At 43.7% G+C, this 18,263-nt stretch overlaps 1 protein-coding gene across 2 annotated transcripts in view; it reads left to right on the top strand.

Annotated features, from left to right (window-relative positions):
• The window catches only part of RECQL2 (RECQ helicase L2), a 176,407-nt gene that overhangs the window by 102,257 nt on the left and 55,887 nt on the right, over positions 1–18,263 (top strand). For both annotated transcript variants that reach the window (XR_015543197.1, XM_087394163.1), the window contains exons 7-13: positions 13,330–13,452; positions 13,633–13,721; positions 14,221–14,257; positions 14,360–14,393; positions 17,754–17,806; positions 17,888–17,965; positions 18,069–18,134. Coding sequence is in view for 1 of the 2 variants with exons in the window: in XM_087394163.1 (XP_087250289.1) it covers positions 13,330–13,452; positions 13,633–13,721; positions 14,221–14,257; positions 14,360–14,393; positions 17,754–17,806; positions 17,888–17,965; positions 18,069–18,134 (480 nt within the window). In the remaining variant the exon portion in view is untranslated. The remainder of the gene's footprint in view (positions 1–13,329; positions 13,453–13,632; positions 13,722–14,220; positions 14,258–14,359; positions 14,394–17,753; positions 17,807–17,887; positions 17,966–18,068; positions 18,135–18,263) is intronic.

Genomic DNA, 18,263 nt, shown 5'->3' with positions numbered 1-18,263 from the left:
TGTTGTGCCGGAGAAATGCTTTGGAGGAGCGATTGAGAGGGGAGAACTTGATTGATAGGCGAACGAGACTCCTTCGATTGGAGAACAAATTCGTCACATAAGCAATGAAGGAGATCAAGCTGCAGTGATGACGATGGAGCACCCGCAAAATCAAAATTTGGTGACTTGTCTGGCTGAGCGGAAGCGCAAAACTGATGCAAGGGAGCGGAATGTGAAAGGAGGCGGATAAGATTCTGGAAAGGAGGGGACGGATGTACAGTAACGATAAGATTCTGGAAACTCAAGATGGATTAACATCAGCGAATTGGATGTGGGTATTTACAGCCTCGCTAGGAGCTTGGGGAATCGTGTTAGGAGCTTGAGGATTCTACGCTAGAGACAAATCTGCAAGGTCGATGTAAGCTCTTGATGAAGATGGCAACACATCAGCCTCCTCCATCTCAAAGTGTCTCACCCCCCTCCCGCCCCCCCCAGCGAATTGGATGTGGGTATTTACAGCCTCACTAGGAGCTTGGGGAATCATGTTAGGAGCTTGGGGATTCAGCGCTACAGACAAATCTGCAAGGTCGGTGTAAGCTCTTGATGAAGATGGCGACACATCAGCCTCCTCCATCTCAAAGTGTCTCACCCCCCTCCCCCCCCCCACACACACACACACACTTTTTTTTTTTTTTTTTGGGTGAAACCAGTAACTATATTATTAACATGATATCAATGTACATAGCATTAGACTCCCAAAAGGAGCCTAATGAAAAAACTAAAAAACAGTCAGAAAACACTTCAAGACAAGTATCATCCAAGTCCCTCGCAGCATAACTATCATATAAAGATTGCTTGAGGGACATTCTGAAGAAAGCATATGCTTGAGGAAAGTGTTGTCCCATCCTAGAATGCAATCTCTGTGTCCAAATAGTCCATAGTAGCCAGAAACGAGCCCAGTGAAAGAAGAGGAGGAAAGGAGACATCTGAGATGAGAGGCATCCAAACATCCAGAAGAGTTTCCCAAATCTGATAGAGGGAAACCGAAGCCGCAGCAAACGAGAGACATGAGTGATCAATTCCGAGAGTACGGGCAAGACCATAACAAGTGGGGAACTGTCTCGCAAGGATGAGAGCAACGGGGGTAGGAAGAGGAAGCAATACAACGTGCTGCCAATTTCACCCCAACAGAAAAAGCTCCCACTATACATCTCCAAAGGAAAAGCCTCTGTTTCAATGGCAATTTGGCTTTCCAAATTTTCTTGAGTTGTGATTGCCACCAAGATAAAGACCTATCCAGATTCCAAAGAGTGTTGGCATGCTTATCTATCCATGGCGGTGGAAGAAGAAATCTGTAGACCATCGAGGAAGCCAGATTATGCATTGGTAGTGAACTGGTAACGGGAGATGAGGAAGTCAGATTCCAGTCCAATAATCTGTCCTGTACAAACAGTGGAGGAACAGGAACAAATGGCTGCAACATAATTGTAAGTGTTCTCCAAATGGGTCTATGATGCAGACCCAAGGGGAATGTCCTGCAAGCTTGTGGAAATGAAAGCACATAACCTTGTTGGTCCACAACATCTCCGACAATTCTTATGCCCAATTTCATAGATTATATGCTTTAATAGGTGCCTGTAAAGCAAGAGGCGATTCAAACACCTTGCTCCAATGGATACTTTCTAAGCGAAGAGAATTACCATGATGGGAAGAAGCACCTGACCATTTAGCATAAGAGAGAGTTCTCTTCCAATCATGAATAAAAGCAGTAGAAACAGGACAACCAGGAATTTTCCCTTGAAATGTGGTCATGACTGCTTCCCAATTATCTGTAATCCAATGCCCATATGCATGTGATGTCATGTTTCCACACATAGCTGCTAGCATGATAGCCCATGGCTGTTTTTGCTGAAAAATTTCAGCAATCATAGTGCTCTTTCTTGCTAACATATGAAACTGAAGATTGAGAATATTCAGTCCCCCATGAGTCTTAGGAGAACAAACAGACTGCATGGGAAGTAATCGCAAAGCCTTTTTCTGAGATTTGCTTTTCCAAAATATCTCCATAGCCTGGGACATATAGGAAGCCAAGTGCTTAAAAGACCAAGGAAGAAGAGGCAAATAAAATCGCACGTATGCCATAATGATAGACTGCACTATCCGAAGTCGAACATGTAAAGGCCAAGTGGACAAATGCGAGTATTCCAGTTTCTTGTTAATCTTTTGAAGCACCCATTTAAGCTGTTGTTGAGGGGTAATATTCCAGCCAATGGGATACCCTAAATGCCTCACAATAGTATGGGAAGAAATAATGTGGCCTGGCTAGAGAAGTGCATGCCAATCAGCTTCTTTCAGTGCTAGAAGATTCGACTTCTGAAAGTTAATATGCAGTCCAGCAGCTATGCCAAAGTCATTCAGAGTCTGCATCAAGAGAGAGAGGTCACTTTGAGAATTCCTGGGCATGAAATATGAGTCATCAGCATATGCCTGTGCAAGAAATGGCTGTGCTCCTAGAATTTGCAAGCCATGGAGCTGCCCTGTATCTGCAAGATGGTCCATATGCAACAATAACGGATGAGTGGCAATGGCATACAGTAGTGAACTAAGAGGGCAGCCCTGTCTCACCGAGCGGGTCATAGTCCAGGTTCTTGACAACCCACTACCAAGCAAACACTGCGCAGTGGCATGAGAATAGAACCAGTAAATAATATGGACCAGTCGAGGGCCAAATCCCAATTTATGCATGGTCTGAGAAATAAAATCCCAATGGACAGTATCGAATGCTTTCGCAATGTCCACTTGCAGAATGAGAACATCTTGTTTGGAATATTTGGCATACTCAATTGCAAGCAAAGCATTGGAAATATTGTCAGTAATCTGCCTTCTGGGAACAAACCCATACTGCCTGGGATGAAGTCCTGCTTGCAAGATAAATCGAACCCTAGGACAATCATTTTGGCAATGAGTTTGTAAATGACTGGCATAAGAGTTATGGGCCGCCAATCAACCATTGTCTCACACAACCTTTTTTTGGGAATCAATTTGACAAGGCCATGTTTCCAAGAAGGAGGAAGAGATTGTTCTGCCCAAGCATGATTGATCATAAGAAGAAGAGTGTTTTTTAGATCACCCCAAAATGCACGGAAAAATTCAAGAGTCAATCCATCCCAACCAGGGGAGCTGCCTTTACGTAAATAACTCAAAGCATCATCCAGTTCATTAAGCATAAAGGGCTGCTCCAATGCATGAGCCTGTTCCTGAGACAATATAGGCTGAACATGCATAAGAAATTGAGACCTAGCTGCATTCACTTGCATTGAGTGATCAGGCTGAGGTGAAAAGAGATGCTGGAAATGACTAGAGCATTGTGATTCCAATTCTGATTTGGAGGTGGTTCGCAGCCTTTATCCAAAAGAGGTTTCATGCGAGCTCGGTTTTGCCACTTTTTTAATTTGCGAAGATCATTTTGATGTATGATATGGACCGCATAGGCACAAGAATCCTGCTCAGAAAAGGTGAGCTGCCTATAAGAGCTGATTACATCCATTTGTTGCTTGTGGGATTGAGCCCATTTCAGCTTAAGCCTAAGGTTTCCCATGTAGCTCCGTCCATAATCTTGAATAACAGCCTGCAAGCGACGAGCAAGACTAATCCAAGCAAAATCCATGTCCTCCTGAGCATGTAAGAGGAGGGGGTGGACAGCCACTCTCACCATGTTCTGAAATTGTTGATGAAGCAAATAAGCACTGTTAACATGGAGTAGGCGACGGCCAAAAAAAGGCATATCATCTGTCAAACGTGCTATAGATAATGTCAAACATACTGGAAAGTGATCAGATAGCAAGAGGGAATGATCAACCCGTAGTGTACATGTAAAACTAGCATATTGCTGAGCATTCAACAAATACCATCTGTCAAGTCGAGCCCAGTAATGAGTAAAGGCATTGTGACGGTATGTATAACCCATATCTCTATCCCTTGTTGAGAGCCATAAATCTTCTGCATGCAAGAAAGAAAGCATATCCTCCCAATGTCGAAGCTCAGTGGGGATCATGTGAGAACGATGAGTGGTGTTATCTTGGATGGCAGGCGAGTTATTAAAGTCTCCACACAAAAAGGCATTGGACAGCCATGGATATTGTTTGAGGGAGGCCCACAATCGAGCTCTTGTCACAGAAGTTTGAGAGGCATAAACAGATGCTATTTCATAAAGATCGATGCTATTTCATAAAGATCAGCATTACAAGTGCATCTGATCACCATCCATTGACCTCGGGGGTCATTGTAAGTAACCGCGGGTTGCATATCATGTTTCACCAGCATGCAGACCCCTGAAAAATGCATTGTACCAGCATAAAAGATATCATACCCAGCAAAGTGGCCTTGCTGGCCAGCCAAGAAGTGTTGGTTGTGTTCCTGTAAAGAAATTACATCGGGGTGCATTCTATGTACATAGTGCCAAAAAAGTCTCCACTTATTGACATTGCAAAGACCTTGAACATTGTATGTAATGCAAGTGATTGAAGTAGACATAGAAAGTATGTACAGCCGAACCAAAAAGCATAGTAAAGGTATAAGCTATCAGGCCTCAGCCATGACATCAACATCCACCTGGCCTCGTGGATCATTAGCCCTATAATCCTCATCATTGTCACATACTAGGATGCCCCCTTTAGTACATCTACCCACAGTTGAGAAGTGAGGCTATCAGCAGGGGTAGAGGCCTGACCAGGGGTGGAAGTAGAGGCATCCCAATGGCGAGATTGTAACGGTCGTGGCTTGAGTGCAAATACCTTTTTGGGTTGCTGCCAGGCACCCTGGGGAGAGGCATGAGTTTCTGAAATTTTGCCCTTTCCTTTGTCCTTTTGCTTGGCTGGAATCTGAACCACATTTTCTTTGGGAGGGACAGATTTAGATGCCACATCACCTGATTTGCTAGGCATTGTGTTAGGCCCCGGACCATAAGTTGGAGGGGAAGTATTTTCTGGTGCAATGGCTGTGGGTGGGAGTTGATGCAAGACTGCAGGACACTGTGAGGCTAGGTGGCCAAACTTATGACATGTGAAGCATGCACCTGCAAATACTCCCCATTTCAAATCAAAATATTTTTCGCCCAAGGGAACATCCTCCACCTCTACTGCAATAGAAGGAGGGGTTGGGTGATCTGTATCCCAAAGAACACAAAATCGATTTTGATTACCCGAAGGACGGGGTGGGCATACAACTTGCCCCAAAGTAGCTGCCAGACTTGGTAACTCAACCCTCATATAATCAGGAAAATCCACGACCTCAACCCATACAGGGCAGTGATGTCGAATGAGACCATGATAATCCTTATTTGGCGACCATGGCATGACATGCACCATTTATCTGCCATAAAATAGAGGTGACATCTCCAATATTTGCTGACGATATGAGGCATCCAAAAAATGCACTTCATAAAAGCCTCGAGAAGCAAAGTATACTCCTTCAACAAAGCAACCTCCCAACAAAGCCTGAACCCACTGAGCCACGTCATTTGCTGAAGGTAACTTCCCTGGGAAGAAAATGATAACCGCTTGCTGAGAGAACTTTCGGAGAGGAACGACCAATGAGGGCAGCTTCAGCTTATACTTTAGGGCCGGGGGAGGTTTGGCCCACTCCTTCCGGCTGTGGTGAAATTCATCTTTGAGCATGTCAAAAACATAGTGAGCATCTCCAGAGGCTGCGGTAGAGAAGTCAACTTGCTATCTTTTGGAGTCCCGGGTGAAGTCCTTCCGGGAGTAGCTTTTGAGCTGGTCTTCCATGGAGGTAAACAGAGCAAGATTGATGAGGTTGCAGGAAAAAAACCCAGAACTGCAGCAGGGTTTGTACAGGCAAAAAGTACGGAAATAGTACGGGGGAATTAGTACAGGTTGTACGGGCTGTACGGGACTGTACGAAATATACGGTTGTACAGACGGGGCTGTACGGAAGAGGCTGAGCGATAGGGAGATACTGGTAAGGCACGCTGGAACTGTACGGACACACTTTTTTTTTTTTTGTGAGAAGAAATCTTTTATTTCTATGGAATAATTACATTCATAGCTGCTTCAAAAACGAAGTAGCTACTACTCAACAAAAGATCTCGGTATAAGCTGTATACACATCCTGATCAATCAAACGAGTCTAAACAATCGTAGAATGATTGTTGCAGAGATCGTTTGAAGAAAAGAAAGGATGAAAATAGTGGATCACCAAAGACTCTATGATTTCTATCCATCCATAAAGTCCATAGGGTCCAATATCGCACCCATACAAAAAATAAATCAAAACCCTGTCTCTGGGGATGAAATCCAAACAACCAGAAAAATCTGCCAAAAGTAACAGTAGGAAATCGCTGTCGGAGCCTCTGTCTGATAAGAGCAATGAGATCAGAAGTGTTTGGACAGGACCAAAAGATATGAAGCACTGATTCAGTAGAGTGCGAGCATCTGTGACAAACAGCTGAAGCAATATGTCTGTGTGCGAGTAACTGTCCAGATGGAAAAATGCCAAGGAGAACTCGCCATAGGAAAAGCTGTTGTCGAAGAGGGACTTTGTAATGCCAAAGGAGACGCAGCCTTCTCCACCACTTCATTGGACGATCCATATGCCAAACAGTATTTGCTCTGTTGGAAATCCAAGGTGGAGGTAATAACACTTTATATAGTGATGACACTGTAATATGTGAAAGCTTCAAAGGACGGACATATGAGGAAGGAGAGCGTAAAATCCAATCCTCAAGCCGATGCTGAATTTCTAAATGAGGTACCGGCAAGTACGGTTGGAGCATTGCTGAAATTTTATGCCATAAAGGACGATAATGAGCTCCCAAGCCATATTTGCGAGCAGCCAAAGAAAAAGATAGAATTGTGCCATCATCCTGAAGTACATCCGCCACAGATGAAATGCCTTTGAAGGAGAGAAAATAAGAACGTCGGAGTTTTTGTATGGCCAAAGGTGGATGAAATACTTTAGACCAAAAGAGATTCTCTACCCTCAAAGAGTTGCCTGAGAGAGAGTCCCTGCCTTTCCATTCCAAGTGGGATAGAATATGTTTCCAATCAAGAAGCAGAGAAGAGACAAAAGGGCATCCTCTGATCTTGCCTTGGATAGAGCCAAATAAAAATTCCCACTGAGTAGGCTGCCAATTCCCAAAAGCAGATGTATGAAGATGTAATAAGAGAGAGCGGATCATAAAAGCCCAAGGCTGATCTCCTTGTAGAAACTGCATCATCATTTTCCCCCTGTGAGCAAGCAAGTGCATTTGAATATTGAGAATGTTCAGACCCCCGTGCATCTTTGGAGAACAGAGACGATGCATGGAGAGTAATCTGAGACTTTTCTTGCCATGTTTTGAACGCCAGAAAATTTCCATGATAGCTGACATAAATGATACCAAATCTGCCTTAGTGAACATAGTGAGAGGCAGATAAAATTGTATGTATGCTATCAAAATGGATTGTGTAATTCGCAGACGAACATGTAATGGCCAAGTTGCAAGCTTCCAATATTCAAGTTTTGCCCTTAACTTTACTAGCACCCAATCAGTTTGTTGTGAACGGGTGAGTCCCCAGCCTAGAGGATAACCAAGATGTCGAATGAATTGAGAAGCAGGGACAATTTCCCCAGGCCACAAAAGATTGTGCCAGTCCTGTGCATGTAAAGGCAGCAATTTTGATTTTTGAAAATTTACCTGAAGGCCAACAGCCAATCCATATGTAGAAAGAGCATGCATAATCATGGACAGATCAGCCCGAGTATTTTTTGGAGTAAAGAAAGAATCATCAGCATATGCTTGAGCAATCATGCTGCGACTGCCTAGAATCTCCAAACCGTGCAGCTGGTCAGTGTCCAAGAGGTGATCCAGATATTGAAGCAGTGGATGGGTGGCTATGGCAAAAAGTAAAGCACTCAGTGGACATCCTTGTCTGACAGAGCAAGCAAGAGTCCAGGATGGAGAAATATCTCCTGAAAGCATGCAGGCAGCTTCACTATCTTGATATAGCCAATTGATGAGTTGCTGCATTTTTGTGCCAAAACCCAAAGCCTGCATAGTCGATGAAATGAAATCCCACTGAACTGTATCAAAAGCTTTGGCAATATCAACTTGCAATAACAAAACATCCTGCTGTGTGTATTTGGCATATTCAATTCCAATGTAAGCATTAGCAATGTTATCGGTGATATGCCTACGCGGGACAAAGCCATATTGTGCAGGATGCAACCCATCATGTAAAAACCCCTTTAGCCGAGCAACAATCATTTTGGTAGTGACTTTGTAAATTACGGGCATAAGAGTGATAGGTCTCCAGTCTGCCAAAGACTCACAAATTTGTTTTTTGGGAAGGAGTTTAATAAGACCTCTCTTCCATGTGTCTGGCATTTTCTGATGTTGCCATGCAGCATTCACCATATATAGTAATGGATGCTTCAAAATAGGCCAGTATGCTAGAAAAAACTCGACTGTTAAACCATCCCATCCGGGGGATTTCCATCTGCCACATGATTTGATCGCATCTGACAGTTCCCTCTCAGTAAAGGGTTCCTCCAATTCCAAAGCTTGAGTAGGGGAAATTATTGGAGAAACATTTTGCAACAGTAAATTTCGTGCAAGCAAAACCTATTGCGAGAGAGGAGCTGCAGAGCCAAATTGCTGGGAGAAGATGCACACAAACAGAGGCAAGCTGTGACCGTGTAGTAGTCCATGATCCATCGGGCATAAGCACTCTGCAAATTTCTGTTTTGATTCTCCTCTGATGCAAACTCTTGAAAAATTCTTTGGAGGAGCAACCTTTATCTGTGAAGGCTCTTTGTCTTGCTCTAGTCTCCCATTTTGCCAGTTTCCTGTACTGTACGGACACACACACACACACACACACACACACACACACATAGTTGCACGAAACGCCCGTTTCGTGGGCAGAAACGGAAACGGTGAAACGGAAACGGCGTTTCGTCAAGAAACACCGTTTCGTAAACCCTGTTTTTTCCCCTAACCCTAAAAACGGGATTTCGGCGCCTCTCTTCGTCTTTCGCCGCCTCCCGCCTGTTCCACTCCTCTTGTGTATCCTTCCTCCTCTCTCCACCATCTTCAAGCTCTCTCCATCCCATCCTTTGCTCTTGGACCTACGGTCACCTCCATCCTTCTCTGAGCTCTCTCCATCCTCTTCATCCTTTGCTCCATCTTCTCCATCCTTCAAGCTGCAACCTGCAGCTTGGCAGCCTGCTCTCCTGACTCCATCCTTCCATCCTTCTTCTCTCCATCCTCTCTTTAATCTTACCTTCTACCTCTCCATCCTCCTCCTCTTCATCCTCCTTCACTTCTACCTCTCCATCCTTTCCATCCTCTTTTACCTCTATCTCTCCATCCTCCTTCTACGGTCTACCTCCCATCCTTTCTCACGAGTCACTTGTGACCTCTCCATCCTCCTTCTCACCTGAGACCTCTCCATCCTCCTCAATGCCGAGAGATGCTTATTGGGTCCATGTCTCCCTCCTGGATAGTTATAAAGGAGGCGGTGGCTCCAAGAAGTGGAGATGGAACTATTGCGGCATAAGCAAGACGGGGTCTGTCACACGGGTGAAAGACCATCTAGCAGGTGTTCCCAGCAAGGATGTAGGACCTTGTGAGTTCGTGCCTACTGCAATGAAAGGTGGCCTAACAGAATGGAAGCGTGCGCGTATGTCAGCCTTGGCTGCAAAAAGTGGAGGACAAGAGCTGCAAGATGAAGAAGAGGCTGCTGACACTGAGCCTTTGGATGATGCCAGCACATTGGGTTCTACAAAGAGAAGTAGAGGGGCATCAACTACATCGAGCGCGGCTCCTAGTGCCACAAGAACACCCTTGCCACATGAATCAATTAGTGTGGATGCTAGTGCGGGGAAAAGAGGATTACTGCAAAGGTCTAGCATTCAAGCATGCTTGCAAAAGCAAGCAGTGAAGGAGGCCACTAGTGAGCTCACAAAGCTCTTCATACAGTGTGCAATACCCTTTCATGTGGCGAAGACTACACGATGGAGGAAGGCCATGAGAGCCGTAAGCCGCATTGGGTATGAATGGGAAGGGCCTACATATGAGGCCTTGCGGACAAGAGAGCTAAGAAGAGAGAGGGAATGTGTGGAAGACCAAATGAAGCCCTTGAAAGAGACTTGGAAAAAATATGGATGCACACTCTTATGTGATGGATGGTCAGATGCACGCAAGAGGAATGTGTACAATATTTTAGTGTCTTCTTGCAAGGGAACCATGTTCTTGAGAGCCATAGACGCTTCCACTGCAGGTACAGTGATTACAGGGCTGTATATTGGGAGCATTTACGGGCAGCCATTATGGAGATAGGTGTTGAGTATGTGGTGCAGGTGGTGACAGATAATGGCAGCAATTGTGTGTCAATGGGTGCCATGTTAGAAGATGAGTTCCCTAAGATTGTGTGGACACCCTGTGCCTCACATTGCCTTGATCTTTTGATCGAGGACCTAGGGAAGATACCTTGGATTGATGCCATCTTCTCCACAGCCCGCAGTATCGTGAAGTTTGTCACGAAGAGACCCAAAGTCCTCAGCATCTATCGGGCTTACAGTGACCTTGAGCTATTGAAACCTCCAGCCACAAGGTTTGCTTACATGTTCATAGTGGTGGAGAGGCTTGTGCGAGTGCGCTAGGGCTTGTTGCGCACGGTTGTGTCTCGGGAGTGGGGAGATTGGGATGATAGAGGCCAAGCAAAGTCTATCAAATTTTTTCGCATGATCATGGATGAGTCTTGGTGGAATCAGGCGGAGGCATTAATCAAATCGATTAATCCTATCTACACGGTGCTTCGCATCACAGACATGGAGGGAAGCACATTAGGGCTCTTGTACGAGTTTATGGACAAGATTGGAGAGGCCCTCAACAGAAACACTTCCCTATCGCCTGATAAGTAAGACTTTTTACTTTTGTAATATGTATAATTATTGCAGTTACTAAATGGCAATTTGTTATCATGAAGCCTGGAATTTTCAGATATATATTATGTATGTACTATTATCTATAGTCTATGAATTTTGCATGCATAATGCATTCTAATTTCTTGTGGCATGATTTAGGGTTGAGTCCATCCGTGCTATATGGAATAAGCGGTGGAATTGGTTCCACCGCCCAATCCATGCGGTGGCACATGTATTGCATCCGCTCTGGCGCAGTCAAGAGCAATATGAGAATGACGAGTTGGAGGAGGGGATGCAACAGTATCTACAAAATTGGACGGGTGGTGACTTGGAGATGCAACGAAGACTGGAGGATGAACTTCTATTGTTCCGCAATCACAGCCTCTCCTTTGGTCGACCTACGGCTAGGCTCCGAGAGACACAGTTGCAACCTGTCTCCTGGTGGGAGAAATATGGCAATTGTACTCCTACTTTGATAAGAGTCTAAGAGACAAGTTCCAACGCCACTAGTTGGAGCTTAGTCGTTAAGTAATTTGAAGTTTTAAGTACTACAAATATGTTTAAAGTTATCAAGTTCCTGATACTTATCTCAGCTTAATTGGCTTATGGCAGAAACGCCTTGCTATACGTGTTCTCTCACAGGACTGCAGTTCCGGTCCTTGTGAGAGGAACTGGAGCACTTGGGCCCTCTTTCACACAAAGAAGAGGAACAGATTGAGCACGGCTCAATTGGAGCGGTTGGTGTTTTGTCATTGCAACCTCCGTCTCCTTGAGTTCACCGCCGGCTGCCCCGAACCTCGCCAAGTAAATGTAGACAAGGTGGACGTGGAGAAGATGAAGGTCATACCAGATATCCCACGCGAGGAGCTGGACATATACACCATGTTGTATGAGGAGCTGTCAGCACCAACACACCACACACGATCATACACTCAACCATCTGGAGATGGTGCTAGTACTTCAGTTGCACCCGATGGTCCTGATCCTGATGTTGATGATTCTTCTTCAGACAGTGACACAGATGCCTCGAACTTATCTGAGGACGCAGAGGATGACGATGACGAGGAGTCCATGGATGATGCAGATGATCAGTAGTCCTGCTGCTTTTTTTTATATCATCCATGGGTGCTTTTATTTTGAGTCTTGCATGACTCATGAGTCATGAGTCATGATCATGAAATTTGTGGATCACGAATCATGATCATCTATGGAGTCTGGACATTGAATACTTTCAAGTTTCAAGTTTCAAGTTTCAACTTGTGTGCTAAGTTTAAACTTTTAAGTACTTCAAACTTCTAAATTTCAGATTCTTGTAATGCCAAACTTGTTAGTCATGACTCATGATACATGTTGATTTCAGATTATTGAAGCATCATTCAAGAATTTAGAATCATAGAGGCATGAATCATGAATGATGCATTGATGCTTGAAGGCTTCAGCCTTCAAGTATAGATAATTGTAATTTGTATTATGTATGATTTGCACTCTATTGATAATTATATTATGTATAAAAAACAAATTTTTATACATAAATTGTATCATATTGCCGTTTCTTCCGTTTCTGTTTCGGTGGGGCCCGGAAACTCCGTTTCTTCCGTTTCCGTTTCGGCTGGTAACTATGCACACACACACACACACACACACGTGCGCGCGCACGCACACATGCAGGTGCACGTGCATGTAAAAGGAAAAGGACAAGAAAAGAAACGGCCATCTTGCCTAGTGCAAGAGTGAGGAATCTTGAGGTTTGAAGCAATCATTACAAGCGTAATTGCAAGATGTGAATGCTTTGAATAGGTCGTCTTTCAAAGAGATAGGTCGTCGTTAATCACATGCTAGTAAGCGTTATAATACCTGAGTGAGAGACATGGTTGGTCAGATGAAATTTGTGTTTTAGTACATGTCAAGGATTGTTTAACATTAGTTAAATAATTCTTGTGAAATCAATAGTCACAAATTGTGAAATTTGTAACACTTTTCTTGAAATAATTAGTAGTGCTAGAAAGATAAAGCGAGAACCAAAAGTGAACCCCTTGTGTGATGTGGACTTAATGGAAATAGAGCGAAGGGTAAAAGAGGCACTAAATGCTTGATGATACGTGTTATATTGGAGGGACTTAATCCCATAAGCATAATGTGCAATTGATCATCCTTGAATATAAAGGGCAGTGTGGACCACTTCCAGAGTATCCCTTGTTGGAGGAAAGCATAGCTAGGAGGCAGGGGACTGGGAGCCCCTGCACGTGGCATTCTTTGGTTGATTGCCTGTGTCTGGGCCTACAGCATTGAGGCATAAGACTTCTGTAAAGGAAAGCATTCTCATTGCTATAAAGCACTAGTTACTGGGGCACTTACTGCATTTTTTTTTCATCCGTCTTTTTTGGGAAAACATGTATTAACAACGTCATTAACCTTGGCTAGGTGCGAGAGAAGTCATCGAATGCACATCTGGTTATCTCTGAGATTGCTGAGTTCATACAACAATCGTTTCGCGATAAAGAATCAGGGATAGTGTACTGCTTTTCGCGCAAGGAATGTGAACAGGTAAACTTTTTGCAACAACGCAGGGTGATTGTACCTTTTCTGAATTGTGCTAGGCTGTTTCCAGAAATCACTTGTTATGCAAACCCACGAATAGTACACTGAATCATTGTATAAATCAACAAGATTCTTCATTTCTTTCACAACAGATGCTTAACATACAGAGAAATGTTAAGATCTCAGGTTGCAAAAGAGCTTCGTGGATTGGGGATATCAGCATCTCACTATCATGCTGATATGGAAGGAAATGCGCGGACAGCCATTCATCATCGGTACAGGCTATCTCACACATCCAGAAAATCTCTTGTGATAATTACTTATATTTTCTGTCACTCGAATAAATTGTGGATATAGCAAATGCATGTACATCCACTCTACATCTACATATGTTTTTAACACAAATCTGGAAAATTACGTGCGGCCATTTCCTAAGTTTCAACTCACCGAAACAATCGTATATGCCAATTTGTATGAATGATGCCTGCAACATAAACTTTCCTCTTTTTTTTCTTTTACCCATAAATAGCCTGAAGAAGTGCCTGAGATAATGTGTGTCGAGTTTGATTGTCCTGTAGCCAAGTTCCAACATGATGCAGCTGTCTTCGATGTGTCATGTTATCCTGCAGTTTACATCTTGATGTCATTCAATATAAGATTTCTCATCTAATCGATGCAAGTAGAAGAAAGTGTTTTATTCGTACTGGAGAAATCTTCCCTACTTTAAGATCCTTTGACGTTGTTGTACTGACGATCTCTCAACTTAAAATTCAGATGGAGCAGCAACAAGGTGCAAGTCATTGTAGGCACGGTAATATGGTCTTCTTTTGACAGGCCAGTCTTGTGCTTTTCCAATATGGCCCTTATATGAATCATGAATGAATATGTAATGTCCTTGTATCTGATGTTCTAGGTGGCTTTTGGTATGGGCATCAACAAGCCAGACGGTGCGTTGTGCTTACCACTCCCTTAATCCATGTTAGCCCTAGTTTTGGAACTGAATACTTAGGAACTGTGTGTATCTCTTGCAGTACATAGTAAAGTCAGAGTATCTTGACAGCTAGCTGCACTATATCCTTTCATTCATATTCTTATTCATTTTATAGTCAAGAGGAATAATAATGACAAGAGGATGAAATAAAGAAGGAAATCTGAAAGACTACAATGAGGATCCAACCAAATGCAGAATCAGGAGAAGGGAGATTTTCCGAGATTGGGAAATAGGTTGTAATGCCGAACAAAGATGGTGAATGAGTGCAGAATCAGCAGAAGGGAGATTTTCCGAGATTGGGGAATAGGTTGTAATGCCGAACAAAGATGGTGAATGAGTTATTTCACACGGTTTTAAACCATGTATTGATGATGAGGATCGAAGAGTGTCTTTGATCCTGAAAGACTGCAACAGCAACTGTGAGTATTTTAGGGGAGCTATCAATAGAAGATATGCCAAGAAACACACAGCACACACACTCATGTACATGCACATGCAAATATATATGTATGACCTATGCAAATATGTCATGGATTCCTATCCCGCTTGTTTATCATTGAGGGTAGGACAAATTGGATGCTTTAGTCTCTTACTCAATCAAGGGGGTATGCACATAGTTAGCTGGCTTGCTAGTGATTGGACTTGTGAAAGTGTAGCAAGTGTGGAGACAGTATGCTTCCAGTTCCATTATTTCCCTTAGCTAACTTACATAAGCAAAGGGGAAGTGTATCCTGAAGTGAATCATCACTGAGGGAAAGGTGGAAAGAGAGAGATCAAACGAGACTGTGTTAGGTTGCAACCCCCTCCCCTGCCCCTCCATTCTCCAGTGACGACTTCTATATTACCGTAGCACAAAGCTGACAGTAGATCAGCTAAATACAGCCACTTAGTAGAGCTCCTATTACGGTCTATGAGTTGCAGGGTCAAGGCTCCACATGTAGGTGAACTCTTTGATGCTTCTCTTGAGTGCATAGGGCTTTATTGCACAATTGAGTGAAAATTTCCTTCCAAGGCTTTTGCTAAGAAGGATGTCCTCAGACAACCAGTTTGTCTAGCGAGGTCCTACACTTGATGCCAGGATCGATAATGTTCAAGCCTCTGTCACGCATAGATGGTATTGCTCTCAATGTCAAGAAGCTCCTCGTCATCCCTAATTGGAAGACGAAAGTCCAATATTCTGTGTCTGCGAGCAGAGGAAGTGACTCATCACCTATATCTGCATCAATCTGCACTGTGCATCTGCAAGTGCCTCACAAGTCCTGAGTAATAGTGTGATGCTGGGCTAGGGAGCTCTCTGAAGACTCTCTATCTTCCATCTAGCCCACTATATGTATCCTGAGTAACCCAATGGGCGTCCCAAGTCCTCAACTAAATTGGGTAAAGGGCTACACTGTTAGGCTGAGGCTCCTCTAGAAACTATCCTATTGGCCCTCTAGATTGGCTGCCTAGTCATATTGGAGCTGGCAATCGCTCCTATATGATCCTTGCTGGACAGTTATGGCTTCGTCTAGTTGCTTCCTAATTTGCGATTTTTGGATGGCCACAAGGCACCTCAAGTGTTCTAAATGCATCGCCTCCTGAGAGATGGGACGTCTAAAATTCTCTTGTCATGGTATGTGATTGACGTGCTGATTGGTGCATTGCAATTGTAGAGTGAGAAATATAATTGGAGTCAGATGAAACCTTGACGGCCTTCCTAGAGTCCTAGACTGTAGCCCATACTCCTATGTACCTTTGTCTTTCACATAAGTTGGTCAATAAACATATACTCAGGCACATCCTTTCTCCTGTTGGGCCAAAAAAAGTTGTGCTCTAATTTCTAAGGTTCCTAGACCTGCTAGTTTCTTCTAGAAGCGAATTATGCAGTACCCTGGCTCTAACATGACACAAATTCCACTTTTATAAGGCAGCCATCCCTTCATGAATGTGGTAGCATGGTGCCGATACTTAAGAAATCTCTTGAGTTACTCAGACAGATTGTTATGGACTTACTCCTCTCTCCACTCTGCCAATTCCTCTCTCTACTCCTTTCTCTACTGTATGGAGGCCTCCATCCCAGCTAGATGTAGAGCTTAACATGGAGCTTGGGAGCACATGCTTAGCCTGAGGAATTACTTGGACACCCCTTGTTCGACACAGGAACTGAGGATGGCACTTCTTGCCTTGTAGAAGGCAAGTGCCCAAGTGATGATGGCATTACACCTACCTTCTTCATCAGTCACTTGGATTCCCTGGGACTAGCATCACTTTAGCCTTCCAGCAGATGTGGGATAGTGGTATCGTGTCTTTCTATCTTTCAGAGGTATCCCATCCCAAAGGTGGGGATAGGATCCTCATCTCCAAGTGGAGGCTTCTCATCCTCCTGCTTACAAAGTCCCCGCAAAGGCAATAAGACTCAGACTTCAGCCCATCCTATCTAACGTCATTCACGACACACAGAAGGCTCTGTAATCTTCTCATTCTGCCAAGTAGTGAATGGGCCAAGGAGTCGTCAGCCCTTGGTCATTCTTTTTCTTGATTTTGAAAAGGCATATTGCAAACAGATAAAGAAAGGGGGCAAGTAGACAGCCCTGGCGGAAGGATCTGAAAATTTCAGATCTATCTCCTCAACCACTCTGAGAAAACCTGGCTCGAAGCTGAACGACAACGTGAAGAAACTCATAAAAACTACTGCTCAAAGAAGGCCATGCATCATAGAGTTCCTTCCAAGAAACTTTAGCTCACCTTGTATATGCATGTTAAAGGTTTAGCTGATGCCATTGGAGGGAGACGTGCTTCATAAGAGAAATGTCTGCTTGATGCTATCACTTAGAGCAGGTTGGTGTCATGAGCAGGAAGTTCACATTCAACCTCTGGGTGAGGACCCGTGGTATTGAACACAATTTCTTATCGTAGTGGATTCTTTGTGTCAAGATGGGCTAGACCCTAGGCTGTCGGGTGGCTTGATGTATTGAACCTCCTGCAGCAGGGTGGTAAGGTAGCTAGCTCTTCTGTTAAAAGGTTATGGTAGTCTAATGTGTCCTCTGAACCATGTTATACTGGGTCTTGAACATGTATGAATTGAGCATTATTGCCAGCAAGACGAACTTTTTGTGTCATTACATACGTAAGAAGGGCACCTGTAAGCACCACTTGTAGTTTATCCAACAATAGCAGGTGTATATTTGTATTATTCTGTCCAAGCAAGCTAGAATCTTTGAGGAACAAGTTCTTCATTTGACAAAACAAATGAAAGAGTAATACAGCTTGCATGGCACAATCAGTAGTCCCATGGTTCTGACGTAAAGTGAACTTGTTCTGGTTAAACCATCCACAGTGCGCTTTGTGATTCATCATAGCCTGAGCAAGTCACTTGAGACTTATTATCAGGTACTTATTTAGTTGTTCTTTTACTATTTCCCTATGTTTTTGTTATGCTTTTCAAATTTATGACTTTTGGTAGCGTAACAGGAGAGTGGACGTGCTGGTCGTGATGGTCTTCCAGCACATTGCTTGCTTTATTACAGGGCAGCTGATCTTCCACGTCAGGTGTCGACAGCCTTACGGTTTTTGTGAAGGATGGTGCTTATTTGCTTCCTGACAAATTGATTTGTACATTTGAACTAATCCTGCAATTTATGGGGTATTGTAGAGCTGCATGGTTTTCCACGAGCATGCAGGATTGCAGAATCTTTATGGGATGGTCCAGTTTTGTCAGGTATATATTTCCTTTACATAATATCTTCGTAGTTTTTCAAATGAGTGTCATGTGGACCAACTAGCTGTAGAGAAGTAGCAAACTGCTAAATGTGGAATGGGCCCCTTCATCTCAGACTGCAAGTCTCAA

This window comes from Dipteris shenzhenensis, chromosome 23 (genome assembly GCF_047967505.1).
Source record: "Dipteris shenzhenensis isolate YYH24624 ecotype China chromosome 23, Dip_SZ_1.0, whole genome shotgun sequence".
NCBI classification, from domain to species: domain Eukaryota; kingdom Viridiplantae; phylum Streptophyta; class Polypodiopsida; order Gleicheniales; family Dipteridaceae; genus Dipteris; species Dipteris shenzhenensis.
Note: the sequence above shows the minus strand (reverse complement) of the source record. Positions and strands in the feature narration are given on the sequence as shown.